The 26,063-nt window shown below is 49.2% G+C and overlaps 1 protein-coding gene across 6 annotated transcripts in view; it reads right to left on the reverse strand.

Annotated features, from left to right (window-relative positions):
* ATP6V1A (ATPase H+ transporting V1 subunit A) overlaps positions 1 to 26,063 on the reverse strand; it is a 90,730-nt gene that overhangs the window by 50,333 nt on the left and 14,334 nt on the right. Inside the window, exons 1-3 of one of the 6 annotated variants that reach the window (XM_040339146.1) lie at positions 24,582 to 24,658; positions 10,580 to 10,647; positions 3,678 to 3,776 (exon numbers count right to left, since the gene is read on the reverse strand). In XM_040339146.1, coding sequence (XP_040195080.1) covers positions 3,678 to 3,759 — 82 coding nt within the window. In that variant the 5' untranslated portion in view covers positions 3,760 to 3,776; positions 10,580 to 10,647; positions 24,582 to 24,658. Of the gene's footprint in view, positions 1 to 3,677; positions 3,777 to 10,579; positions 10,648 to 12,656; positions 12,846 to 17,041; positions 17,131 to 22,518; positions 22,571 to 22,645; positions 22,713 to 24,581; positions 24,659 to 26,063 lie in introns of those variants that run through there. The other 5 variants (XM_040339142.1, XM_040339145.1, XM_040339143.1 and 2 more) reach the window with 5 other exon arrangements.

Raw genomic sequence — 26,063 nt, forward strand, 5'->3', positions numbered from 1 at the left:
CGGATCGCGAGCAACGCGGTTTACCACTTAAGGACCGCCTCCTGCACATTTACGTCGGCAGAATGGCACGGCTGGGCACATGTACGTACAGGTACGTCCTCTTTAAGTGCCCAGCTGTGTGTCGCGGGTGTGCCTCCGCGACACAGTCCGGAGCTCCGTGACCGCGGGACCCGATCGCCGATGGAGTCCCGCGATCGGTCCCCGGAGCTGAAGAACGGGGAGAGCTGTATGTAAACAAAGCTTCCCCGTTCTTCACTGTGGCGCCGTGATCGATCGCGTGATCCCTTTTATAGGGAAACGCAATCAATGACGTCACACCTACAGCCACACCCCCTACAGTTAGAAACACAAATGAGGTCACACTTAACACCTTCAGCGCCCCCTTGTGGTTAACTCCCAAACGGCAACTGTCATTTTCACAGTAATCAGTACATTTTATATGCATTTTTTGCTGTGAAAATTAAAATTTTCCCAAAAATGTGTCAAAATTGTCCGAAGTGTCCGCCTTAATGTCGTAGTCACGAAAAAAATCGCTGATCGCCGCCATTAGTAGTAAAAAAAAAAAAAAAAAAAAAAAAAAATTTATTAAAATGCAATAAAACTATCCCCTATTTTGTAAACGCTATAAATTTGGCGCAAACCAATCGATAAACACTTACTGCGATTTTTTTTTACCAAAAATAGGTAGAAGAATACGTATCGGCCTAAACTGAGGGGAAAAAAAAGTTTTTTATATATTTTTGGGGATATTTTTTTATAGCAAAAAGGTAAAAAATATTGAATATTTTTCAAAATTGTCGCTCTATTTTTGTTTATAGCGCAAAAAATAAAAACCGCAGAGGTGATCAAATACCACCAAAAGAAAGCTCTATTTGTGGGAAAAAAAGGACGCCAATTTTGTTTGGGAGCCACGTCGCACGACCGCGCAATTGTCAGTTAAAGCGACTCAGTGCCGAATCGCAAAAACTGGCCAGGTCCTTTAGCTGCCTAAAGCAGTGTTTCCCAACTCCGGTCCTCAAGGCACACCAACAGGTCAGGTTTTCAGGATTTCCCTCAGATGAAACGGCTGTGGTAATTACTAAGGCAGTGAAACTGATCAAATCACCTGTGCAAAGTAATGGAAAGCCTGAAAACTTGACCTGTTGGTGTGCCTTGAGGACTGGAGTTGGGAAACACTGGCCTAAAGGTCCGGGTCTTAAGTGGTTAACGAGCGTATCGCAATACGAGTCATTATTTTATTTTAAATCCTGCCTCAGTTTGCGAGTGTTGTCTCTCAACACGAGCAGGATTTAAGCGTCTGCAGTGTGCAGTACCGCATTCGGCCAGAGGTGCGGGGACACTCGGAAACACTCCGTTTCCGAGGGTATCAGCGTTCATCCAAGCTGTCTCTGTGTATTTCCAAGTCTCCCAGGGCGCCCCCCTCTCCCACCTCTGGCCACTTGCGGTACTGCATACAATAGAAGTCAATGTGGAACGAATTATTGTTTCCACTGACTCCTATGGGGAAACTTGCTTTGATATGCGAGTGCTTTGGATTACAAGCATTCTTCTGGAACAAATGATGCTCGTAATCCGAGGCTCCACTGTACTTTATACCTGCGGCCAGGATCCCAGGTGTTCCAATCAGCAGCCACTGCTCAGCCCGTACAACTGAATGGCCGGTAGAAAAGAGCTGTCCACATGTATCAGCACATCCTGTGGTTGGGTTTCCACCCCTTGACATATTCTATCTGCACCCAGAGAGCGGACATCTGTCCCTAACCACAGGTAACTGCTTCACACAGTAAAACCTTGGATTGTGAGCATAATTTGTTCTGGAAACATGCTTGTAATCCAAAGCACTTGTATATCAAAGCAAATTTCCCCATAAGAAATAATGGAAACTCAAATGATTTGTTCCACAACCATTTATTCGCAAGTCCTTCAGTTTATAGTCCATATAAAAAGATTCTAGCAATGTGATAACTTGTGTAACCATACAGGGCCGATCCTAGGCAGGGTGCACAGGGTGCTTTGCACCAAGGCGCCTGCAGAGGTGGGGGGCGCCAAAGTGGCAGAGTTCTCCCCTCCCTCCTCTCCTTGTTTGTGTCCGTCCAGAACTCATGCGTCTGACCAGCTCCTGTACCAGGTCTCCAGTCTCTGACCAGCTCCTGTACCAGGTCTCCAGTCTCTGACCAGCTCCTGTACCAGGTCTCCAGTCTCTGACCAGCTCCTGTACCAGGTCTCCAGTCTCTGACCATCTCCTGTACCAGGTCTCCAGTCTCTGACCATCTCCTGTACCAGGTCTCCAGTCTCTGACCATCTCCTGTACCAGGTCTCCAGTCTCTGACCAGCTCCTGTACCAGGTCTCCAGTCTCTGACCAGCTCCTGTACCAGGTCTCCAGTCTCTGACCAGCTCCTGTACCAGGTCTCCAGTCTCTGACCAGCTCCTGTACCAGGTCTCCAGTCTCTGACCATCTCCTGTACCAGGTCTCCAGTCTCTGACCATCTCCTGTACCAGGTCTCCAGTCTCTGACCATCTCCTGTACCAGGTCTCCAGTCTCTGACCATCTCCTGTACCAGGTCTCCAGTCTCTGACCATCTCCTGTACCAGGTCTCCAGTCTCTGACCATCTCCTGTACCAGGTCTCCAGTCTCTGACCATCTCCTGTACCAGGTCTCCAGTCTCTGACCATCTCCTGTACCAGGTCTCCAGTCTCTGACCATCTCCTGTACCAGGTCTCCAGTCTCTGACCATCTCCTGTACCAGGTCTCCAGTCTCTGACCATCTCCTGTACCAGGTCTCCAGTCTCTGACCATCTCCTGTACCAGGTCTCCAGTCTCTGACCATCTCCTGTACCAGGTCTCCAGTCTCTGACCATCTCCTGTACCAGGTCTCCAGTCTCTGACCATCTCCTGTACCAGGTCTCCAGTCTCTGACCATCTCCTGTACCAGGTCTCCAGTCTCTGACCATCTCCTGTACCAGGTCTCCAGTCTCTGACCATCTCCTGTACCAGGTCTCCAGTCTCTGACCATCTCCTGTACCAGGTCTCCAGTCTCTGACCATCTCCTGTACCAGGTCTCCAGTCTCTGACCATCTCCTGTACCAGGTCTCCAGTCTCTGACCATCTCCTGTATTATGTCTGCAGTCTCTGACCATCTCCTGTATTATGTCTGCAGTCTCTGACCGTCTCCTGTATTATGTCTGCAGTCTCTGACCGTCTCCTGTATCATGTCAGTAGTATGTCTGGGGGTCTTTCCAACAGACTCTCTAACAGAAGCCCTCTCTGTGTCCATCAGACAGCCCCCCTCCAGGTACCAATAAAGTACTCTGCTTCTCTTCCTGTATTTTGTTTATTGTTAACAGATCATGTAAGGATCCCGGGGTAATGAAGACTTTGTGGGTTAGCTAAAGAGCACAGCACAACATTGTCTATATTCAGGGGGCTCCAAAACTCGTTACATTTCTGTATGCATATCAGACCTAAGTTTTTATGCTTTTTACAGCATTTTTTTTTTAGTCAAGAAAGTAACAAATAAAGAAAATCTGTGCAAACATCAAACATTGCCTGGAAAACCATCAGTTACCCAAACTCATTCCTAAAATAAATCGATTTGAATCTAGAATCGAGTTGAAAGGTCAAATCGATTCAGATTTTCAGCAAATCGATTTTCTAGATTTTTTTTTGTGCACTCACCAGGTCCAGAAACTCCATGGACGTAGCCAAACCGGCTCTCATGTTCTTCATCTCGGATCTTTGGCAGTTTGGTGAAATCCATCTTCAGTTCCTAAACGGCTGCAAGCGAAGACAAATGTTTTACTACAGGACAGCATATAGTGGGGTAATCCTACGATAAATCTATAGGTTAGCCACACAAACATCAACATTTTAGGACGATTCGGTCAGGACGGTAAATCCACTTTAACGGTCTTGCCAGAAAACAGCCCACCCGCCGAATGGTAGAGGTGCGCATCTTCACTGGCCTTGCGTTTCTTTTCTAGAACGATTATCTGGTCAACGGCTCGATTCGGCGATTACCGACGAGCTCCCACCTCCGCTTGGGCCACCTTCCTCCCTGCAATCTTCTGGGACACATCACAGGTCCCAGAACATTGCCCGGCTATGCAGGACAGCGCAGCGAGACATTCTCACCCGGCTGTGAAGCTGCAAGCTGTCACAGCCGGATGTCCACAGTAGTATTACCAGCGCCGTGGATGGGCAGGGGGGAGAGAATGGAGGGTTCGGGTGGCCATGTCGCTGGATTGTGGGACCTGCGAGTGTCTTTTTGCGCACGCGTGTGGAATGGCGACAAACTACGATACCTAAAAGTCTCCATAGGCGACACTTTAAAAAAAAAAAAATATTACCAGGTTAGAGATACAGAGGGGTGTCTGAGCAGTGTCTGAGCAGTTTTATAGCTCATTTCTCCCAAATGAAGAAATACGGCTTCCTAAACCACATCCTTCTTCCTTAACCACGTAAGCCCCGGACCAAAATGCAGGTAAAGGACCAGGCCCCTTTTTGCGATTCGGGACTGCGTCGCTTTAACTGACAATTGCGCGGTCGTGCGACGTGGCTCCCAAACAAAATTGGCGTCCTTTTTTCCCCACAAATAGAGCTTTCTTTTGGTGGTATTTGATCACCTCTGCGGTTTTTATTTTTTTGCGCTATAAACAAAAATAGAGCGACAATTTTGAAAAAAAAAAAATGCAATATTTTTTACTTTTTGCTATAATAAATATCCCCCAAAAATATATAAAAAAAACATTTATTTTCCTCAGTTTAGGCCGATACGTATTCTTCTACATATTTTTGGTAAAAAAATAAAAATAAAAAAAATCGCAATAAGCGTTTATCGGTTGGTTTGCATAAAAATTGATAGCGTTTACAAAATAGGGGATAGTTTTATTGCATTTTTATATTTTTTTTTACTATTTATGGCGGCGGTCAGCAATTTTCTTCGTGACTGCGACATTATGGCGGACACTTCGGACAATTTTGACACATTTTTGGGACCACTGTCATTTTCACAGCAAAAAATGCATTTAAAATGCATTGTTTATTGTGGAAATGACAGTTGCAGTTTGGGAGTTATCCACAAGGGGGCGCTGAAGGGGTTAAGTTTCACCTAGAGTGTGTTTAAAACTGTAGGGGGGTGTGGCTGTAGGTCTGATGTCATCGATTGTGTCTCCCTATAAAGGGGATGACACGATCGATGCAGCCGCCACAGTGAAGCACGGGGAAGCCGTGCGGCTCTCCCCGTTCTTCAGTTCCGGGGGACTGATCGTGGGACCCCAGCAGCGTTCGGGTCCGCGGGTCTCGCGGTCCCGGCAACCCACGACTGGGTGGATGTAAAGGACGTGCCGGTACGTCCATCTGCCCAGCCGTATAACGTTGTGCGGTGGTCGTTAAGAGGTTAAAAGGGGTTGTAAAGGTAATTTTTTTTTCCCTAAACAGCTTCCTTTACCGTAGTGCAGTCCTCACTTCCTGTTGTTCTGTCTGTAACTCCACACAGTAATGCAAGGCTTTCTCCCTGGTGTGGAGTGTCGTGCTCGCCCCCTCCCTTGCACAACAGGAGAGTCAGGACGCTCTCTACGTTGCAGATAGAGAAAGGAGCTGTGTGTTAGTGGGCATCCTGACTCTCCTGTAGTCCAAGGGAGGGGGCGAGCACGACACTCCACACCAGGGAGAAAGCCTTGCATTACTGTGTGGAGTTACAGACAGAAGAACAGGAAGTGAGGATTTCTCAGAAGAAATAAGGACATTTAAAAGCAAAATGGAAGGATGAGGTAAGTGAAGGAGGACTGCACTAAGGTAAAGGAAGATATTTAGGGGGGGGGGGGGGAAACGAAAAACATTGTACCTTTACAACCCCTTTAATGGACCTCTGGAACAGAGGAAGTGAAGCCATCAGGGTGGCAAGGAGTCAACATTCTCGTTTGCCCCCCCACCTCCATAAAAACGGAGCGCGCTTAATTCGTTTTCCGTCCAGGGAAAAGTAAAGAGAATATTGCAGAATCAGCACATTTCTGAAGACTGGCGGCTTTTCTAGAACTGCTGTGAAAATACTCAGAGCGCTGGGGGAGAGAGATGCAGAAATCCCGGCACTCGGCTCTAAAGGTCTAAGTTTAACCAGTTCAGCCCCAGAAGACTTTCCCCCTTAATGACCAGGCCTTTTTTTTGTGATACGGCATTGCGGCGCTTTAACAGACAATTGCGCAGAGGTGCGACGTTGTACCCAAACAAAATTGGCGTCCTTTTTTCCCCCCACAATTAGAGCTTTCTTTTGGTGGTGTTTGATCACCTCTGCGGTTTTTATTTTTTGCGCTATAAACAAGAAAAGATCGACAATTTTGAAGGAAAAAAAAAATAGTCATCAGTTTAGGCCAATATGCATTCTATACATTTTCGGTAAAAAAGACAAAAAACAAACCGCACCGCAATAAACGTATATTAGATAAAAAATGAAAAGGCTGCACCAATATAAAGTTAACTTAATTTTTACTTAATCTTTATATTGGCGCAGCTTTTTCGTTTTTTATCTATTTTTTATCTAGTTATTGTGCGTTATCCCACCAGTGCTGCTGCCTTTGTTATATATTTTTTCATTACATGTTTTGGTTATCTGAGCGCAGTTTTTTCTTTGTTTAATAAATGCATATTAATTGGTTTGCGCAAAAGCTATAGTGTCTACAAAATAGGGGATAGGATTATGGCATTTTTTTTTTTTTTTTACTAGTAATGTCGACGATGAGCGATTTTTAGCGGGACTGCGACATTAAGGCGGACAGATCGGACACTATTTTTTCTTTCTTTCCCCCCCACTTGTGAAAAAAGGCACATCCTATGTAAGAGAAGACTTCATGACAAGATGACCGCTATGACACCTCTGACCAGCAATGGTACAGAAATAATTTTTTGTAGAATCTGTGAATCCTATTGGGGGTCTTCCCCACCCACAATGATGCGAGTTCAAAAGTCACCCTACAGGTCTACAGTGCTCTCTACCAAGGTCAGCCTGGGTGGAACCTACATGACCCCACCCACATGACTGACCACCCTCAGCATCAAGATTACCAGTAAAAGACTCAACCCAAGTCATCAGCTGAGGCTCACTGAGAACCTGTCACCATTGACCCCATGAAGAAACCCAGAGAACCGGCCACCACTGAACCCACAGAAGGACCCAAAGAGAACAAGTCACTACTGAACCTCAGACAAGAACCCAAAGAGAACCAGCCACCACTGAACCCATGAAGGAACCCAAAGAGAACCAGCCACCACTGAACCCATGAAGGAACCCAAAGAGAACCAGCCACCACTGAACCGATGAAGGAACCCAAAGAGAACCAGCCACCACTGAACCTATGAAGAAACCGAGAGAACCGGCCACCACTGAACCCATGAAGGAACCCAAAGAGAACCGGCCACCACTGAACCCATGAAGGAACCCAAAGAGAACCGGCCACCACTGAACCCATGAAGGAACCCAAAGAGAACCGGCCACCACTGAACCTATGAAGGAACTATAAGAGAACCAGCCACCACTGAACCTATGAAGGAACCCAAAGAGAACCAGCCACCACTGAACCCATGAAGGAACCCAAAGAGAACCAGCAACTACTGAACCCATGAAGGAACCCAAAGAGAACCAGCCACTACTGAACCCATGAAGGAACCCAAAGAGAACCGGCCACCACTGAACCCATGAAGGAACCCAAAGAGAACCGGCCACCACTGAACCCGTGAAGGAACCCAAAGAGAACCGGCCACCACTGAATCCATGAAGGAACCCAAAGAGAACCGGCCACCACTGAACCCATGAAGGAACCCAAAGAGAACCAGCCACCACTGAACCGATGAAGGAACCCAAAGAGAACCAGCCACCACTGAACCTATGAAGAAACCGAGAGAACCGGCCACCACTGAACCCATTAAGGAACCAAAAGAGAACCGGCCACCACTGAACCCATGAAGGAACCCAAAGAGAACCGGCCACCACTGAACCCATGAAGGAACCCAAAGAGAACCGGCCACCACTGAACCTATGAAGGAACTATAAGAGAACCAGCCACCACTGAACCTATGAAGGAACCCAAAGAGAACCAGCCACCACTGAACCTATGAAGGAACCCAAAGAGAACCAGCCACCACTGAACCTATGAAGGAACCCAAAGAGAACCAGCCACCACTGAATCCATAGAACCAGCCACCACTGAACCCCTGGAAGAACTCTAAGAGAACCAGCCATCAATGAAACCCCAAAGGAACACAAGACTTCTGGAGGGGAACCCAAAGAACCCACCCCCTCCCAGTAAGGTTTGTCCCCACGGCATGAACCAGCCGACAGTGACCACACACAGCTGTGCTGGGATGAATATGGGGGGGTCACTCTGCCCCTGTCAGATATAAGACACACATCACGTGATGTGCCCTTGCCCAGTGACAGGGGGGCAGATCGGCCACTTTTGCCAATTTTTTGGGACCATTGACAATCAGTGCTAATAAAAAGTGAACCGATTACTGTATAAAGGTGACTGGCGGTGAAGGGGTTAACACTAGAGGGTGATCAAGGGGTTAAATGTGTTCCCTGGGAGGTGTTTTTAACTGTTCCCGACTCTGTACTTCCCTGTCAGAACAGGGATGTTTTGTTTACATTGACAGATCCCTGTCCTGGCTCTCTGTGGTGCGATCCTGAGTGGCCAGTGGACATCGCGGCCTCCAGCAACGCGAGTTGCCAAAAGAAGCTGAGCGCCTGGGCACCGACGTTCGGCTTCTTTCGGCAACTCGTGACGCTCCTTATGCGACGGGGGGGGGTAGTCTTTGTCATCATGTTAATCACCAACCTCTGCATAGGAACGTCCACTCCCGCGGGAGGCACTACCCGGAAGACGGCTAAGAAAATATCTTTACAAGGTATGTACAGCAAAAAAAAAAAAAAATCAGCATACTGACAATGTCGAGACTGAGCTCAATGTAATGTTAGAAAATTGTTTTTAGGGTGAACCCCCCGCTTTAAAAGAGAGCTTCACCAAAAATGGGTTAACTCCCACTTGTCTGCCTCCTTCCCTCCTGCTGGGGGGGGAGACAGACGGACAGGTATCTGGCAGGGTCCTCCTGTACCTTTTGTATTGAACTGTATTGCAATTGTGTTGTCCCCCCTATACATTGTAAAGCTCTGCGTAAACTGTTGGCGCTATATAAATCGCGTATAATAATAATAATACTAATAATTTGACAGGTATCCGCTCCCACTTCCTGCCAAGTTCGCTGCGAGAAAGCGCACAGTGATTTCTGCATGCGCAGTAGGAAACAGCTGTGAAGCTGCAAGGCTTCACTGCCAGATTCCCTTACCCAAGATGGCGGCGCCAGTACCCGAGAGTCGATTCAAGAATCCGCTCGAGTAAGGACACCGCGGGCTCCCTGGACAGGTAAGTGCCCTAATAGAAAAAGTCAGCCGCTACACTGTATTTGCCGGCGTAGAAGACGACCCCCTAATTTTCCAGCTAAAATTTTGGTTTTGGGATATACTCCCCATACAAGACGACCCCCTTCCTACTAGTCATGCCTTGCCTCACCTCACTGTGCCATTACATGCCAAACTGTGCCACCACTACATGCCTCACTGTGCCACCACTACATGCCTCACTGTGCGCCACTACATGCCTCACTGTGCGCCACTACATGCCTCACTGTGCCCCACTACATGCCTCACTGTGCCCCACTACATGCCTCACTGTGCCCCACTACATGCCTCACTGTGCCCCACTACATGCCTCACTGTGCCCCACTACATGCCTCACTGTGCGCCACTACATGCCTCACTGTGCGCCACTACATGCCTCACTGTGCGCCACTACATGCCTCACTGTGCGCCACTACATGCCTCACTGTGCGCCACTACATGCCTCACTGTGCGCCACTACATGCCTCACTGTGCGCCACTGCTTACCTTACCTGTGACATGCAGACCGCGTCCGTCCATTTTTCAAAAGCTGCGCTTCCTCTTTCTGCTGTTCCGTGATGGGCGTAACACTCAGCTTCCCAGGAGACACTGTGTTTAGTGTTCCGCCTATCACGGATGCCCTCTCTTCCTCGGTCTCGGACGAGAGGGCATCCGTGATAGGCGGAACACTAAACACAGTGTCTCCTGGGAAGTTGAGTGTTCCGCCTATCACGGAACAGCAGAAAGGGGAGGCGCGGCTTTTCAAAAAAGGACGGCCGCGATCTGCATGTCACGGATAAGGTAAGCATATTAGGTTACCGGCGTATAAGACGACCCCCGACTTTGAAGAAGAATTTCAGGGGTTAAAAAGTCGTCTTATACGCCGGAAAATACGGTAATTGAAGCTGCTGACTTTCAATTTTTTTTGGTGGGGGGGGGGGGGCTTGAGCATTGCTTTAAAACCCCCAATAAAAGCATGGAAACAGAAGCAATGAAAGCATTGGAGAAAATGATCTCCCAGCAATGACCCCTGTAGGTGTTCCGTCAGTAAAAATAAACAGCTGATGAAATATTTACACGCCCTCCAGCTGTGTGGATACGATGATAGGTGATAATATGATTGTTTGATCCCAAAATAACCCGCCGACCTCACCTGAACCAGAAAACGGAGGAATAGTGCCGCGTCAGACGGGCGATTCTGCAAAACTTCCGATCTCTCACCTGGAAGACAGAAAACGCAGCTGAAATCACCTGTCATTGATCATATCCACAGATCATCAATACCAACACTGATCATATCCACAGATCATCAATACTAACACTGATCAGGTTCAATAGGAAGGGGACAGACAACTCTACTTCCAACCTTTAGCGAGGATTCACACAACAAAAACACTCCAGATCCGTTCCTAAGGCGTTTCTGCCTGTGCGGTTTTCACGTGTTTTTGGTGCGTTATCAGATGCATTCCAGATGTTTTTTTATTAATATTTCACTGTACTGTGGTCCAGTGCGTTTTTTGATGAATTTCAGTGTATACCAGTGCAGGAAAAAAAAAAAAAAAAATTGTCGTAAGTCCGAATGAGAGCCGTCGTATCTATGCGGCTGATTCTTAGAATCAGTTACGCATAAATTCAGCTAAGATATGAGCGGCGTAAGTCTCTTACACCGTCGTATCTCAGGGTGCATATTTACGCTGGCCGGAGCTGCGGTGGCTCAACGCGATTGGCACTGCGCTGACAAGCCATTCACCTCTGCAGCTAGGGGTTCGGATCCCGGTCTCGGCTACATGTGAATTGAGTTTGGTGGTCTCAGCCCGGCTCCCGGTGGGTGTGCTATGCGAGGTAAGCCTGCGCTTAGTACGCCCACCCCCCCTCCCACAAAAACCACCACACTTACACGCACTCGAAATTGGGTTAACATGCACGCCCTTTGCCTCTCTTTTTAGAGACAGCATGGTCAAAGGACTAACGGGGCTGGTTGAGCGGGCTATATCCTCTCACTCCCTTATAGGGAGTCTCTCTGCCCCGTTGGGCTTCAAAGCGGAGCAGGTAGGGCGGGCTATGTGGGAGGACCCCCTCACACCCGCCATTGCCACCCGGGGCATGGAGAAAGGTGGCAGATTGCCTCTGGGGGAGGCCTGCCTACTCCCAACTCCTGCAGTCCGGCTCTTCTCTCGAGTACACGCACAAAAATACACTTAAAAAAAAAAAGAAAAAATATATATTTACGCTGGCCGCTAGGTGGCGCTTTCATAGATTTCCGCGTAGAATATGCCAATGAGCTAGATACGCCGATTCACGAACCGGCGTATCAAGATACGTCGTTTACGTAAGACATACGCCGGCGTAAAGTTACCCCTCATAAAGCAGGGGTAAGTCATGAATGGACGTCGGAACAGCGTCGTGTTTTACGTCGTTTGCGTAAGTCGACCGTGAACGGGGCTGGACGTAAGTTATGTTCACGTCGACTATTCATTGAGCGGGCGTAATTTAATTTGAAAATTCGACGTGATACTGAGCATGCGCGCGCATGCGCCGTTCGATAAAACCGTCATTTACGTGGGGTCACAAAAAACATTTACATACAACATGCCCCCTACCAGCATTGTTTGAATTAGGCGGGCTTACGCCGTATCAGATACACTACGCTGCCGTAACTTACGGCGGTGTAGTGTATCCGAGATACGCTACGCCTGCCTAAAGATAGGCGCTTTTTTGAGAATCTGGGCCATATACTATATATAAAAATAAATCGATATAGATATATATTATACCAATACCACCGAACCCCCTCCACTTCCTGTTCCTGAAACTCGGCTCATGTTGGAAGTAAAACTCAGAAGGTCAGGAAGGTGAGGATGGTCAGGAAGGCGAGGAAGGTCAGGAAGGTCGGGAAGGTGAGGAAGGCCAGGAAGGTCGGGCTCAGCGGACACACACCCTGCAGACCATCATTCCTGACTTCTCACAGTAGAACTCTAATTAAACAACACCTAAGTGAAGCCGATGGCACCTCCGTGTGACAGACGTGTGCTCTACAGGAAAGAAGTAATAAACCCAAAAAGCAAACAATTCTTATATATTGCAGCTTACCATTTCATACAGCGCCTTGAAAAAGTATTCATACCCCTTAAATTGTTACAACCAAAAATGAAAAAACGTATTTTATTGGGATTTTATGTGATAGACCAACACAAAAGTGGCACATAAGGCTTTCTTCACTTTATTTTCACCTGGTGATTCAGCCAGCAAGTCTATTTTTCTAAAGAACAAGCTCTCTTGCATGTAGCAGTTGAGACAAACCATTTACTGCGGACTGTTTACACCTTGCTCTTGCTTGGTGGGTTTTCAGTGAGGCCTTCAAACAAGCTTTGCCATAGACTAATGTCTATGTCCATCCCTTGTGTTCTTTATCCCAAACAAGTCTCTTGTGCTTGTTGCCTTTCTTTAGCAGTGGTTTCCTAGCAGATATTCTACCATGAAGGCCGGATTCACACAGTCTCCTCTTACCAGTTCTAGAGATGTGTCTGCTGCAAAAGGTGGAAGAACCTAGAATATGAAATATATTTTCAGTTGTTTCACACTTTTTTGTTATGTATAATTCCACATGTGTTACTTCATAGTTTTCATGCCTTCAATGTGAATCTACAATTTTCATAGTCATGAAAATAAAGAAAACTCTTTGAATGAGAAGGGGTGTCCAAACTTTTGGTCTGTACTGTATATATACCGTATTTATCGGCGTATACCACGCACTTTTTCGCCCTGAAAATCAGGGCAAAATCGTGGGTGCACGGTATACGCCGATAACCGCTTTCCCGCGCCGAGTTTGAATACTGCGCCGACATATACAGAGCGCAGTACACTCGTGTATTGTCGGGCAGTCTCGGCTCCTCCCGCGCTGACGTTCTGGACGTACAGGACGTCAGCGCGAGTGTAGCCGAGCATTGCCGACAATACACGAGTGTACTGCGCTCTGTATATGTCGGCGCAGTATTCAAACTCGGCGCGGGAAACGAGCGGGGAGGACGCGAGGACGCCGGACCCAACGAAGAGGACACCCGAAGCCGCAGACGGACGCCGGACCCGACAAGGCCGCCGCGCAAGACACCAAAACTGTAAGTACAAAAAAAAAATTCCACAGGATTCGGGGCAACTTTAGGGGTGCGCCCGATAAATACGTTATATATATTTTTATTTTTTTTATTTGCATAACATTTGGAAAACCATTTATCATTTTCCTTCCACTTCACAATAAATCTATCACATAAAATCCCAATAAAATACATTTACATTTTTGGTTGTAGCATGATGAAAAAGTATTCATACCCCTTGAAATTTTCCACATTTTAAAAAGGCACTGTAGGTATTATATGCATATATTACACTTCAGCTGTGTTTTCTTTATAGCACTGAAATTCCTTATTTCTTTTATAGTACATATACACATCATCATGAAAGCCAAAAACCGTGCATTTAAGGCGATTATGTAAAAAGCTGACAGCGAGAAAGCAGATAAATCTGGGGGGGGGGGGGGGGATGATGGGAGTGTTACAACATTTATTCTGAGGATCCTTCCCCAGAAGAAGTTCCCGTTTCACACTTGGAATGCGATTTGTCACTCTTGTGCAACAAAGTCGCTCTTCTCAGAACTGCAGCGCGGCCAAATATTTATAAATCTCCCTTTTCAGGGCTTATTTATTTATTTCAAATCATGCAAGGAACGGCGACGACGTATCAGATCCGGTCATTTTTGGCAAAACTGTTTTTCTGCTAAAATTAGATCAATGAGAGAAGGATGCCGATTGGTTACCGCAGGCTGCGTGAGGAACTTACTGTAGTAGCATGCAATGATAACCCTGTACATAGACAAAACCACCCAACTAAAAAAAAAAAAAAAAAAAAGATAATAAAAGTGCTAAATATAGTATACTCATATTTAATTCATTCTTTCTATACAGATTATGCTTTGAGTATAGAGTTAAAAAAAAAAAAATAGAGAAGCTGCAGAACGCGTGCCACGCCACAGACACTTTAGCCGAGTTCATCTCATGTGACCTCCACCAACTTTTTTTCCAACACTACTTCAAACAGGGCTAGAATAGAGTCATCCCTTAAAAGGGGAACTTCACCTCCCCCACCACTGCTTTAATTTTATATTCCTATCCCCTCTCATCTTGGTCAATAAACACTCGCACATGCCCAGCAAATCCAGATTTACCGCTTTGCGGCGTCATTATACTGTGGCAGGTCGGCTCGTTTCCTGCAAAAACGATGTATGTCGTTCCCTTTAACAGCTACGGCAGGCGCGGCAGGGGGGAGGGCTGATGCCCATGGTTGGCGCTCGCGATATCCGCTGGCCACCTGCGATCGCTCCACAGAGAGCCAGAACGGGGATCTGTCAATGTAAACAAACAGATCCCCGTTCTGACAGGGGAGTAGAGAGATTGTCTGTTCCTAGTGATTAGGAACAGTGATCTCTCTCTACTCCCAGTCAGTCCCCTCCCCCCCCCAGTTAGAACTTTGTTAGGAGTGGGACTTCCCGCCCCACTTCCTACTTTCACTTACGGGCCGCCTAGGCGACTCCTCCTCTGCCCCTAGGCGGCCCCTCCCTCTAGGCCAGGGGTCTCCAAACCCCGGCCCACATCCGGCACGCTTGTGTGTTTTATCCGGCCCGCACGCAGCTGGCAGGTCCTGCAAACAAAGAAACCAAGCCGCACACCCGCCCACGCTGCCATGCCGTGCTTTTGGATTGGCTACTGGCACCGCCGATGTCCCAGTAACCAGTGACGTCACTCCCCTCTTCCCCGCCCGCTGTTTGAAATAACGATCCTTCCACGTGTGTAGCAGCAGGCGGGAGTCAGGAGTTACAGAAGAGCTGAAGGCGGCTAGTGCGGAGGCAGCAGGTAAATGTGGTGCACAACGCCGATGGGGACATTGCTGTGCTGATGGGAACACTTCTGATGGGGACACCACCAATGGGGACACGGGTGTCTCATTCACTGGTGTCCCCATCAGCGGACACGGGTGTCTCCATCAGTGGAGTCCCCATCAGCGGCGTCCCCTTTAGCAACGATGGGGACACTGATAAGGGGGGGGGGGGGGACACTGTTTTCAGTCATATCATGCTGGTTACAAAAACGATGTAAAATATAAACATTTAATACATATCTGATTATTTTGTTTCGGCCCCCGAATACTTGTAAAATCTACAATGTGGCCCTCATGCTGAAGAGTTTGCAGATGCCCGCTCTAGGCGATATCCTGGGGCAATGCGACAGGTCCCAGCCATCCCGGGAGCGCAGCGCGACTCACGAATGCGCAGTGCGTGCCTGTCTGTGAAGCCGAAAGCTGTCACGGCTGGGTGCCCAGAACAGCAATGGAGGTGCCGAGGAGAGGAGCGGGCAGAGGAGCGACGCTCCGGGCAGTGCATCGCTGGACCGTGGAACAGGTAAGTGTCTGTTTATTAAAAGTCAGCAGATACAAAAAGTGTAGCTGCGGACTTTGAATTAACATAAAAATGGCTGGAACTCCAATTTAAAAAGGAATGCCATCATGCAGCAAATAAGTGGGCTGCTTTTGTAGATTCCCTTCTGAATAGGTCGTTGGCCTCGTGGCAATGATCTTCTTTGTCATTCAAATGCATGGAAGGAAAACCAGTTCTGATGCAACAAACAACCCTGCGCACAGGCCCTGGGGGGGAGCAAGCTCTTCGGGGTCAGGGACAGATGTGAAGGGTTCTATCTTCCCCGTAATACAATGATATTACAGAATAGAAGGATTCCTAACCAGACCCAGCGTTCTCACCCTCCCAATACAAAATTCATCAGGTACCATCTATACGCTGAGACTCATCAATCACCATATCACACAAACACATACAGGAGCGCAGTACACACACACACACACACACACACACACACACACAGGAGAGCAGTATACACACACACACACACACACACACAGGAGAGCAGTACACACACACACACACAGGAGAGCAGTACACACACACACACACACACACACACGAGCGCAGTACACACACACACACACACACAGGAGCGCAGTACACACACACACACACACACAGGAGCGCAGTACACACACACACACACACATACACAAGCACAGTACACACACAGGAGCGCAGTACACACACACACACACACACACACACACACACAGGAGCGCAGTACACACACACACACACACACACACAGGAGCGCAGTACACACACACACACACACAGGAGCGCAGTACACACACACACACACACACACAGGAGCGCAGTACACACACACATACAGGAGCGCAGTACACACACACACACACACACACACACATACAGGGGCGCAGTACACACACACACACACACACGAGCGCAGTACACACACACACACATACAGGAGCACAGTACACACACACACACACACACACACACACATACACACATACAGGAGCGCAGTACACACACACAGGCGCGCAGTACACACACACACATACAGGCGCGCAGTACACACACACACATACAGGAGCGCAGTACACACACACACATATACAGGAGCGCAGTACACACACACACACACACGCAGACCAATACACAGACAGAAGCACTCACAGGTCTCCCAGGCGGTGCCGGCGCTGTGTGGCACAATGTCAGAGAGAACACAGCGCCCTCGGCTCCTCCGATGTGGTGAGTCACCCGATTTCCAGGATGAATCTCAGAAAAGAGGAAGAAGATGCTGCAGTATTTCCATCCTCTGCAGAGAGGAACCCAGCGATGCCACCACACTGCTATCATGATATACCCGGCCCTGTCCAGTCACTGCCTGCCACCTGGAAAAAAAAGGAGGACTGTTCCATGAACCCTCTCCCCCCCCCCCCCCCCCACGATATTTATCATCGTGACAGATGAGACGCCGATGGCAATCTGCTGTGATAAAAATGAGAAAGCTTAAAGTGATACTAATTACACACACAGTTTAATTTTTACATTGTCCCTTCTATTTCTTTATATGGATGATGTCATTATTTTAACCACTCCCATACCGGTCCTATTCCGGCACTTCTCTTCTACATGTAAAAAAAATCATCTTTTTGCTAGAAAATGATTCGCACCCCCCTAAAACATTATGATTTTTTTTTTTAGCAGAGACCCTAGGGAATAAAATGGCGGCAACTTTTTGTCACACGGTATCTGCACAACAATTTTTCAAATAGAAGAAATTTAAAAAACATACAAAAAAAACAAAAACAAAAAAACAAAACAGTAAAGTTATCCCAATTTTTTTGTATAATGTGAAAGATGATGTTACGCCGAGTAAATAGATACCGTATTTATCGGCGTATACTGCGCATTTTTTGCCCTGAAAAGGGCAAAATCGTGGGTGCGCGGTATACGCCGATACCCGCTTCCCGCGCCAAGTTTGAATACTGCGCCGACATATACCGAGCGCAGTACACTCGTGTATTGTCGGGCAGTCTCGGCTCATCCCGCGCTGACGTCCTGGACGTACAGGACGTCAGCGCGGGTAGCCGAGCATTGCCGACAATACACGAGTGTACTGCGCTCTGTATATGTCGGCGCAGTATTCAAACTCGGCGCGGGAAACGAGCGGGGAGGACGCCGCAGAAGGACGCCGGACCCGACGAAGAGGACACCCGAAGCCGCAGACGGACGCCGGACCCGAGGAAGAGGACACCCGAAGCCGCAGATGGACGCCGGACCCGACGAGGCCGCCGATGAACGCCGCGCAAGACACCAAAACTGTAAGTACAAAAAAAAAAAACGTTTTTTCCACAGGATTCGGGGCAATTTTAGGGGTGCGCGGTATACGCGGGAGCGCGTTATACCGCGATAAATACGGTACCTAACATGTCACGCTTTAAAATTGCGCACACTCATGGAATGGCGCCAAACTTCAGTACTTAAAAATCTCCATAAGAGAGGCGTTAATTTTTTTTACAGGTTACTATTTTCGAGTTACAGACGAGGTTTAGTGCTAGAATTGTTGCGCACGCTCTAACGCACGTGACGATGCCTCACATGTGGGGTTTGAATGGCGTTTACATATGTGGGCGGGACTTGCATGCGTGTTCGCTTCTAAGCACGAGCTACCAGGGACAGGGGCGTTTAAAAAAAAAAAAAAAAAAAAAAAATATTTTTATTTTACTTCATTTTTTTTATTTTTTACACTTTTTTTTTACACTTTTTTTGATAAATTTTATTTCTATTACAAGGAATGTAAACATCCCTTGTAATAGGAATCAGTGTGACAGGTCCTCTTTATGAAGAGATGTGGAATCAATAATACCTCACATCTCTCCTCCAGGCTTACAAGCATTAGATCGTGAAACAAATTGACCGATCTCATGCCGACAGCCGCGATTGTGGCTTTGTTTACTTACGGGTACCGGGCGTGAAGTCATAACGTCGCGCCCGGACCTCCAACGGTCATAGAGATGACCATTGGAGGTCATCTTTATGCTTTCCCATCCGTCGCCGGCCGATTCGCTCTCCGGGCCCCCAATGGCACGGGAGAGCCCGGAGAAGCACCGGATGGCGGCGGGACGTCGCGCTGCCTATAAGAACAATCAAGCGGTGGAACTGCCGCTATGATCATTTTTATCGTGCACAGAATCGGCGGCTGAAGACGGTGATATCTGAATGATGCCTGTAGCTGCACCCATCATTCAGATATCACCGCACAAAGACGTCCATAGACGTCCTCGGTCGTCAAGAGGTTTAAGTTACAGAGGAGGTCCAGTGCTAGAATTATTGCTCTCGCTGTAACGCACGCGGCGATATCTCACAGGTGTGATCTAGACGCCGTTTACATATGCGTGCGTGGCTTACGTATGCCTTCGCTTCTGTGCGTAAGCTCACAGGGAAGCGTTACATTTTTTTTCTTTTTACACTTTTTCTCAAAAATATATATATAGTTTTCTTTGATCACATGTAAGCATCACTTGTAATAAGGAATGGTGCGCGACAGGTCCTCTTTATGGAGAGATGTGGGCAGGGCTGTCTTAATGAAAGGGCACTGCCCAGGGGCCCCAGCTGCATGGGGGGCCCCTGCACTTTCTCCAAAGCAGCTGGTTCTTGAGCCCACGCTGCCCCTGAATTTAGGGGCCCCATGATGGCGGCGAGCTGCGGGATAAATACGAGCTGCGAGATGGGCCAGCGGCGAGCTGCGAGATGGGCCAGCGGCGAGCTGCGAGATGGGCCAGCGGCGAGCTGCGAGATGGGCCAGCGGCGAGCTGCGAGATGGGCCAGCGGCGAGCTGCGAGATGGGCCAGCGGCGAGATGGGCCAGCGGCGAGCTGCAAGATGGGCCAGCGGCGGGATGGGCCAGGGGCGAGCTGCGAGATGGGCAAGCGGCGAGCTGTGAGATGGGCCAGCGGCGGGATGGGCCAGCGGCGGGATGGGCAAGCGGCGATCTGCGAGATGGGCCAGCGGCGGGATGGGCAAGCTGCGAGATGGGCCAGCGGCGGGATGGGCAAGCGGCGAGCTGCGAGATGGGCCAGCAGCGGGATGGGCAAGCGGCGAGCTGCGAGATGGGCCAGCGGCGGGATGGGCAAGCGGCGAGATGGGCAAGCGGCGGGATGGGCCAGCGGCGGGATGGGCCAGGGGCGAGATGGGCAAGCGGCGAGCTGCGAGATGGGCAAGCGGCGGGATGGGCCAGCGGCGAGCTGCGAGATGGGCCAGCGGCGAGCTGCGAGATGGGCCAGCGGCGAGCTGCGAGATGGGCCAGCGGCGAGCTGCGAGATGGGCCAGCGGCGAGCTGCGAGATGGGCCAGCGGCGAGCTGTGGGTCAGACTGTGGCTCCTGTGTCCTCCATGCTTCTGCCGTGCATCCCTTCTTTCCTCCTCCTAGACGTCCAATGGGATCGCCTGCCCTTTCAGCCAATCAGGTGACGGGCATCAGACCCGCGCTTCCTAAATAGCGGTCCAGTGTTAGAAAAGCGAATATTCATTTGCTTTTCTAAAACACACCTGGGTGGACTGCGACCGCAATGCTCTGCGCCATGAGTCCACTCTATTTTGAAGCCTATTAGAGCCTCTGGCTCTAAATAGGTGCTTCAAAAACAACACCCCCACCGCTGGAACTCAGGCACCCGGCATGCTGAAAGGGGCCGGACGCATGCATAGGAAGTGGCCGCGGCGGCCATGGATAGGATTCATGCTATGCATGAATTTATTCATTACTCATATAGGGGGGGGGGGCAGTGTGATTGAGGGGGCGGAGCCCATGTGCCTATAATGGACGGGCCACCGTCTGCTGAGGTGTAAGCCTGACAGGATCGCTGGTCTGTCCTCTGACATCTTTACTGTTTTCTACAAAGGGGGCGGAGTGTGGAAGGGTTAGTGTCCCTACAGGGAAAATTCTCCCCATTTGTCCTGGTGGCCCCTGTCACCAGAACTGGAGAAAAAAAAAAAGGGGGGGGACCCCAAGTTTCAAGTTGTTACCAGAACAGGACTGGGGAACTTCCTCTCACTTCCTGCTTTGTCTACATAAGAGGAAGTGAATGAAAATCTCCAGAATAAGAAAATAAAATGGAGAAATGGGCTTACAAGAGACTGGACCATTATGGACTTAAGGGTTTTACAAGAGATTGGAACATTACAGAGCATGGAAGTTACAAGAGCCTAGGCTAATGGTGGTCAACTTTCTTATTATGGAGGCCTCGAGTGTGCCCCCCCGACATAACCAAAGGGCCACACATAAAATCCAGTGAATAATCATTGTCAGAGACTGCAGACACGGTACAGGAAATGGTCAGGGACTGCAGACGTGGTACAAGAGATGGTCAGAGACTGCAGACATGATACAAGAGATGGTCAGGGACTGCAGACGTGGTACAAGAGATGGTCAGAGACTGCAGACATGATACAAGAGAAGGTCAGGGACTGCAGACATGATACAAGAGATGGTCAGGGACTGCAGACATGATACAGGAGATGGTCAGGGACTGCAGACATGATACAGGAGATGGTCAGGGACTGCAGACATGATACAGGAGATGGTCAGGGACTGCAGACATACTACAGGAGATGGTCAGGGACTGCAGACATACTACAGGAGATGGTCAGGGACTGCAGACATACTACAGGAGATGGTCAGGGACTGCAGACATACTACAGGAGATGGTCAGGGACTGCAGACATACTACAGGAGATGGTCAGGGACTGCAGACATACTACAGGAGATGGTCAGGGACTGCAGACATGGTACAGAAAATGGACAGACAGGGACCATTCAGATCGCGCAGTGCGACTCACGCATTTGCAGTATGGAACCAGGCTGTGAAGCCGCAAGGCTTCCCTTCCCGATCCCCTTACCGAAGATGGTGGCGGCAGCACCCGAGGGACAGATCGGTTTCGGGTGCCGACGTCGCAGGCGCCCAGGACAGCTAAGTGTCCTTATTTTACAAGTCAGCAGCTTCAGTATTTGTAGCTGCCGATTTATAAAAATAAATTAAAAATATTCGGCGGGAATAAGCCAGTGTGAATGGAGCCTCACTGTTACATGAGATTGGAAAACCTGAGAGCGACACACGTTACAGAATCTGTCGCCCCCCCCATCTGTCTCCTCCACCCCAATCACAGCTGAAACGTCGGGAAGACCCTTTAAATATGCTGGCAATTCCTTTCCATACTCAGCAATCCCCCACCCCCCGATTCACATCACATTCTCCCTACAAAATCATTACAAGCCGCTGAATGTGGAATGAAGAGGATGATGTGAGAAGATCTCTGTGATCGGGAGATCGATACAAATCATCACCTGCTATATAATAACCCACTAATAATAATACATTGTATCTGTTTTTGCATTAGGATTTCATTCTAATCATTTGCATCTTATTTCTCATGCTGTGATAGATTGCTGCCCCTCCCCCCCCCACATTCACACTATGCCCCCCCATCCCATGTACAATTTAACCCCCGATCTGTAGAGAATACTTACAGGGAGCAGAGGAGATCGGTATGAATGGAGGTGATGGTGAAATCCTGCCCCCCCCCCCCCCCACATTCACACTATGCCCCCCCATCCCATGTATAATGTAACCCCCGATCTGTAGAGAATACTTACAGGGAGCAGAGGAGATCGGTATGAATGGAGGTGATGATGGTGAAATCCTGTCCCCCCCCCCCCACATTCACACTATGCCCCCCCATCCCATGTATAATGTAACCCCCGATCTGTAGAGAATACGTACAGGGAGCAGAGGAGATCGGTATGAATGGAGGTGATGATGGTGAAATCCTGTCCTCCCCCCCCCACCTTCACACTATGCCCCCCCCCATCCCATGTATAATGTAACCCCCGATCTGTAGAGAATACTTACAGGGAGCAGAGGAGATCGGTATGAATGGAGGTGATGATGGTGAAATCCTGTCCCCCCCCCCACATTCACACTATGCCCCCCCCCCTCATCCCATGTATAATGTAACCCCCGATCTGTAGAGAATACTTACAGAGAGCAGAGGAGATCGGTATGAATGGAGGTGATGATGGTGAAATCCTGTCCTCCCCCCCCACATTCACACTATGCCCCCCCCATCCCATGTATAATGTAACCCCCGATCTGTAGAGAATACTTACAGGGAGCAGAGGAGATCGGTATGAATGGAGGTGATGATGGTGTAATCCTGTCCTCCCCCCCCACATTCACACTATGCCCCCCCATCCCATGTATAATGTAACCCCCGATCTGTAGAGAATACTTACAGGGAGCAGAGGAGATCGGTATGAATGGAGGTGATGGTGGTGAAATCCTGTCCTCCCCCCCCCACATTCACACTATGCCCCCCCCCCATCCCATGTATAATGTAACCCCCGATCTGTAGAGAATACTTACAGGGAGCAGAGGAGATCGGTATGAATGGAGGTGATGATGGTGAAATCCTGTCCTCCCCCCCACATTCACACTATGCCCCCCCCCCCATCCCATGTATAATGTAACCCCCGATCTGTAGAGAATACTTACAGGGAGCAGAGGAGATCGGTATAAATGGAGGTGATGATGGTGAAATCCTGTCCCCCCCCCCCCCCCCACATTCACACTATGCCCCCCCCCATCCCATGTATAATGTAACCCCCGATCTGTAGAGAATACTTACAGGGAGCAGAGGAGATCGGTATGAATGGAGGTGATGATGGTGAAATCCTGTCCCCCCCCCACATTCACACTATGCCCCCCCCATCCCATGTATAATGTAACCCCCGATCTGTAGAGAATACTTACAGGGAGCAGAGGAGATCGGTATGAATGGAGGTGATGATGGTGAAATCCTGTCCTCCCCCCCCCCAACATTCACACTATGCCCCCCCATCCCATGTATAATGTAACCCCCGATCTGTAGAGAATACTTACAGAGAGCAGAGGAGATCGGTATGAATGGAGGTGATGATGGTGAAATCCTGTCCTCCCCCCCCCCCCCACATTCACACTATGCCCCCCCCCCATCCCATGTATAATGTAACCCCCGATCTGTAGAGAATACTTACAGGGAGCAGAGGAGATCGGTATGAATGGAGGTGATGATGGTGAAATCCTGTCCCCCCCCCCCCCAACATTCACACTATGCCCCCCCCATCCCATGTATAATGTAACCCCCGATCTGTAGAGAATACTTACAGAGAGCAGAGGAGATCGGTATGAATGGAGGTGATGATGGTGAAATCCTGTCCCCCCCCCCCAACATTCACACTATGCCCCCCCATCCCATGTATAATGTAACCCCCGATCTGTAGAGAATACTTACAGAGAGCAGAGGAGATCGGTATGAATGGAGGTGATGATGGTGAAATCCTGTCCCCCCCCCCCCCCCACATTCACACTATGCCCCCCCCCCATCCCATGTATAATGTAACCCCCGATCTGTAGAGAATACTTACAGGGAGCAGAGGAGATCGGTATGAATGGAGGTGATGGTGGTGAAATCCTGTCCCCCCCCCCCAACATTCACACTATGCCCCCCCCATCCCATGTATAATGTAACCCCCGATCTGTAGAGAATACTTACAGGGAGCAGAGGAGATCGGTATGAATGGAGGTGATGGTGGTGAAATCCTGTCCCCCCCCCCCACATTCACACTATGCCCCCCCATCCCATGTATAATGTAACCCCCGATCTGTAGAGAATACTTACAGGGAGCAGAGGAGATCGGTATGAATGGAGGTGATGATGGTGAAATCCTGTCCTCCCCCCTCCTCCTCCTCTGACAGTCACACTTCCCTGTCTCTGCTCAGCTGACTGGTCACCTGACTGCACACAGCCGGGGATGCTGGGAATTCACATGGTAATAGTAGATCAGTGGAGGGGGGGGGGGGGGGTTTGCACAGGTCAGGTGACTTCCTCCTCCCAGGAATGGCAGAGATACAATACAGGATTATACAAATGATCACTGGATACAATGTATCCTCCTGACATGTCATTTCCTAAATTACAGCTCAGTGATGAATGTGCCCTCTGTGTGCCGCACGTCTGACCGCCAATCAAGGGGCACCGAAAACTTTAACCCTTTCACCGCCAGAGACGTGTTTGCATCGTTTTTCTTTTTTTTTTGTACACATTTAACCACTTGAAGCCCAGACCTCTATCTGACACGCTTGTATACAGTCAGTACAATAGTAGTACTTCCAATTTTATTTTTTTATGTTACACCAAGACCCCTTTCACACTGGAGCGTCGCGCTAGCAGGACGGTAAAAAAGTCCCGCTAGCCGCGTTTACCGCTCCTCTGCTGCGCCTGCCCATTGAAATCAATGGACACAGTGGCTATACCGCCGGTGACTTGTCGTTAAGGTTCCCCTATCGAGATGGTTCCTGTAAGGACTGCGCAGGCGCAATCCTTGCCGACGGAAATCTCTGAACCTCGGCCGGCATCCAGGCTCATTCCTTAAAGTGGAGGTTCACCCGGAAATGTAAATTTTTAACATTAGATTTAGGCTCGTTTTGTCTAGGGGAATCGGGTGTTTTTTTTTAAATCGAAGCTGTACTTACCGTTTTAGAGAGCGATCTTCTCCGCCGCTTCCGGGTATGGGCTGCGGGACTGGGCGTTCCTATTTGGATTGACAGGCTTCCGACGGTCGCATACATCGCGTCACGATTTTCCGAAAGTAGCCGAACGTCGGTGCGCAGGCGCCGTATAGAGCCGCACCGACGTTCGGCTTCTTTCAGCTACTAGTGACGCGATGTATGCAACCGTCGGAAGCCTGTCAATCAAATAGGAACGCCCAGTCCCGAAGACCATACCCAGAAGCGGCGGAGAAGATCGCTCTCTAAAACGTCAAGTACTGCTTTGATTTTAAAAAAAAACAACCCGATTCCCCTAGACAAAATGAGCCTCAAAAAAAATTTCGGGTGAACTCCCGCTTTAACATCCCCGTGGATTGGAGGGAGGATGGTAAAAAAAGAGCCAGGAGGCCGAGCGAGCGGAGCGAGCCGTCCGAGCGAACCTGGGACGTGAGGCCGACTGGCCACTTTCCTCAAATTCCACGTCGCCCTGGATGCCGCCCGAGGTTCGGAGATTTCCGTCGGCAAGGATTGCGCCTGCGCAGTCCTTACAGGAACCATCTCGATACCTGGAACCATATCGTCGGATCACCGGCAATGCGCCTCTGCAGAGGCG

The sequence above is a fragment of the Rana temporaria genome, chromosome 2 (genome assembly GCF_905171775.1).
Source record: "Rana temporaria chromosome 2, aRanTem1.1, whole genome shotgun sequence".
NCBI classification, from domain to species: domain Eukaryota; kingdom Metazoa; phylum Chordata; class Amphibia; order Anura; family Ranidae; genus Rana; species Rana temporaria.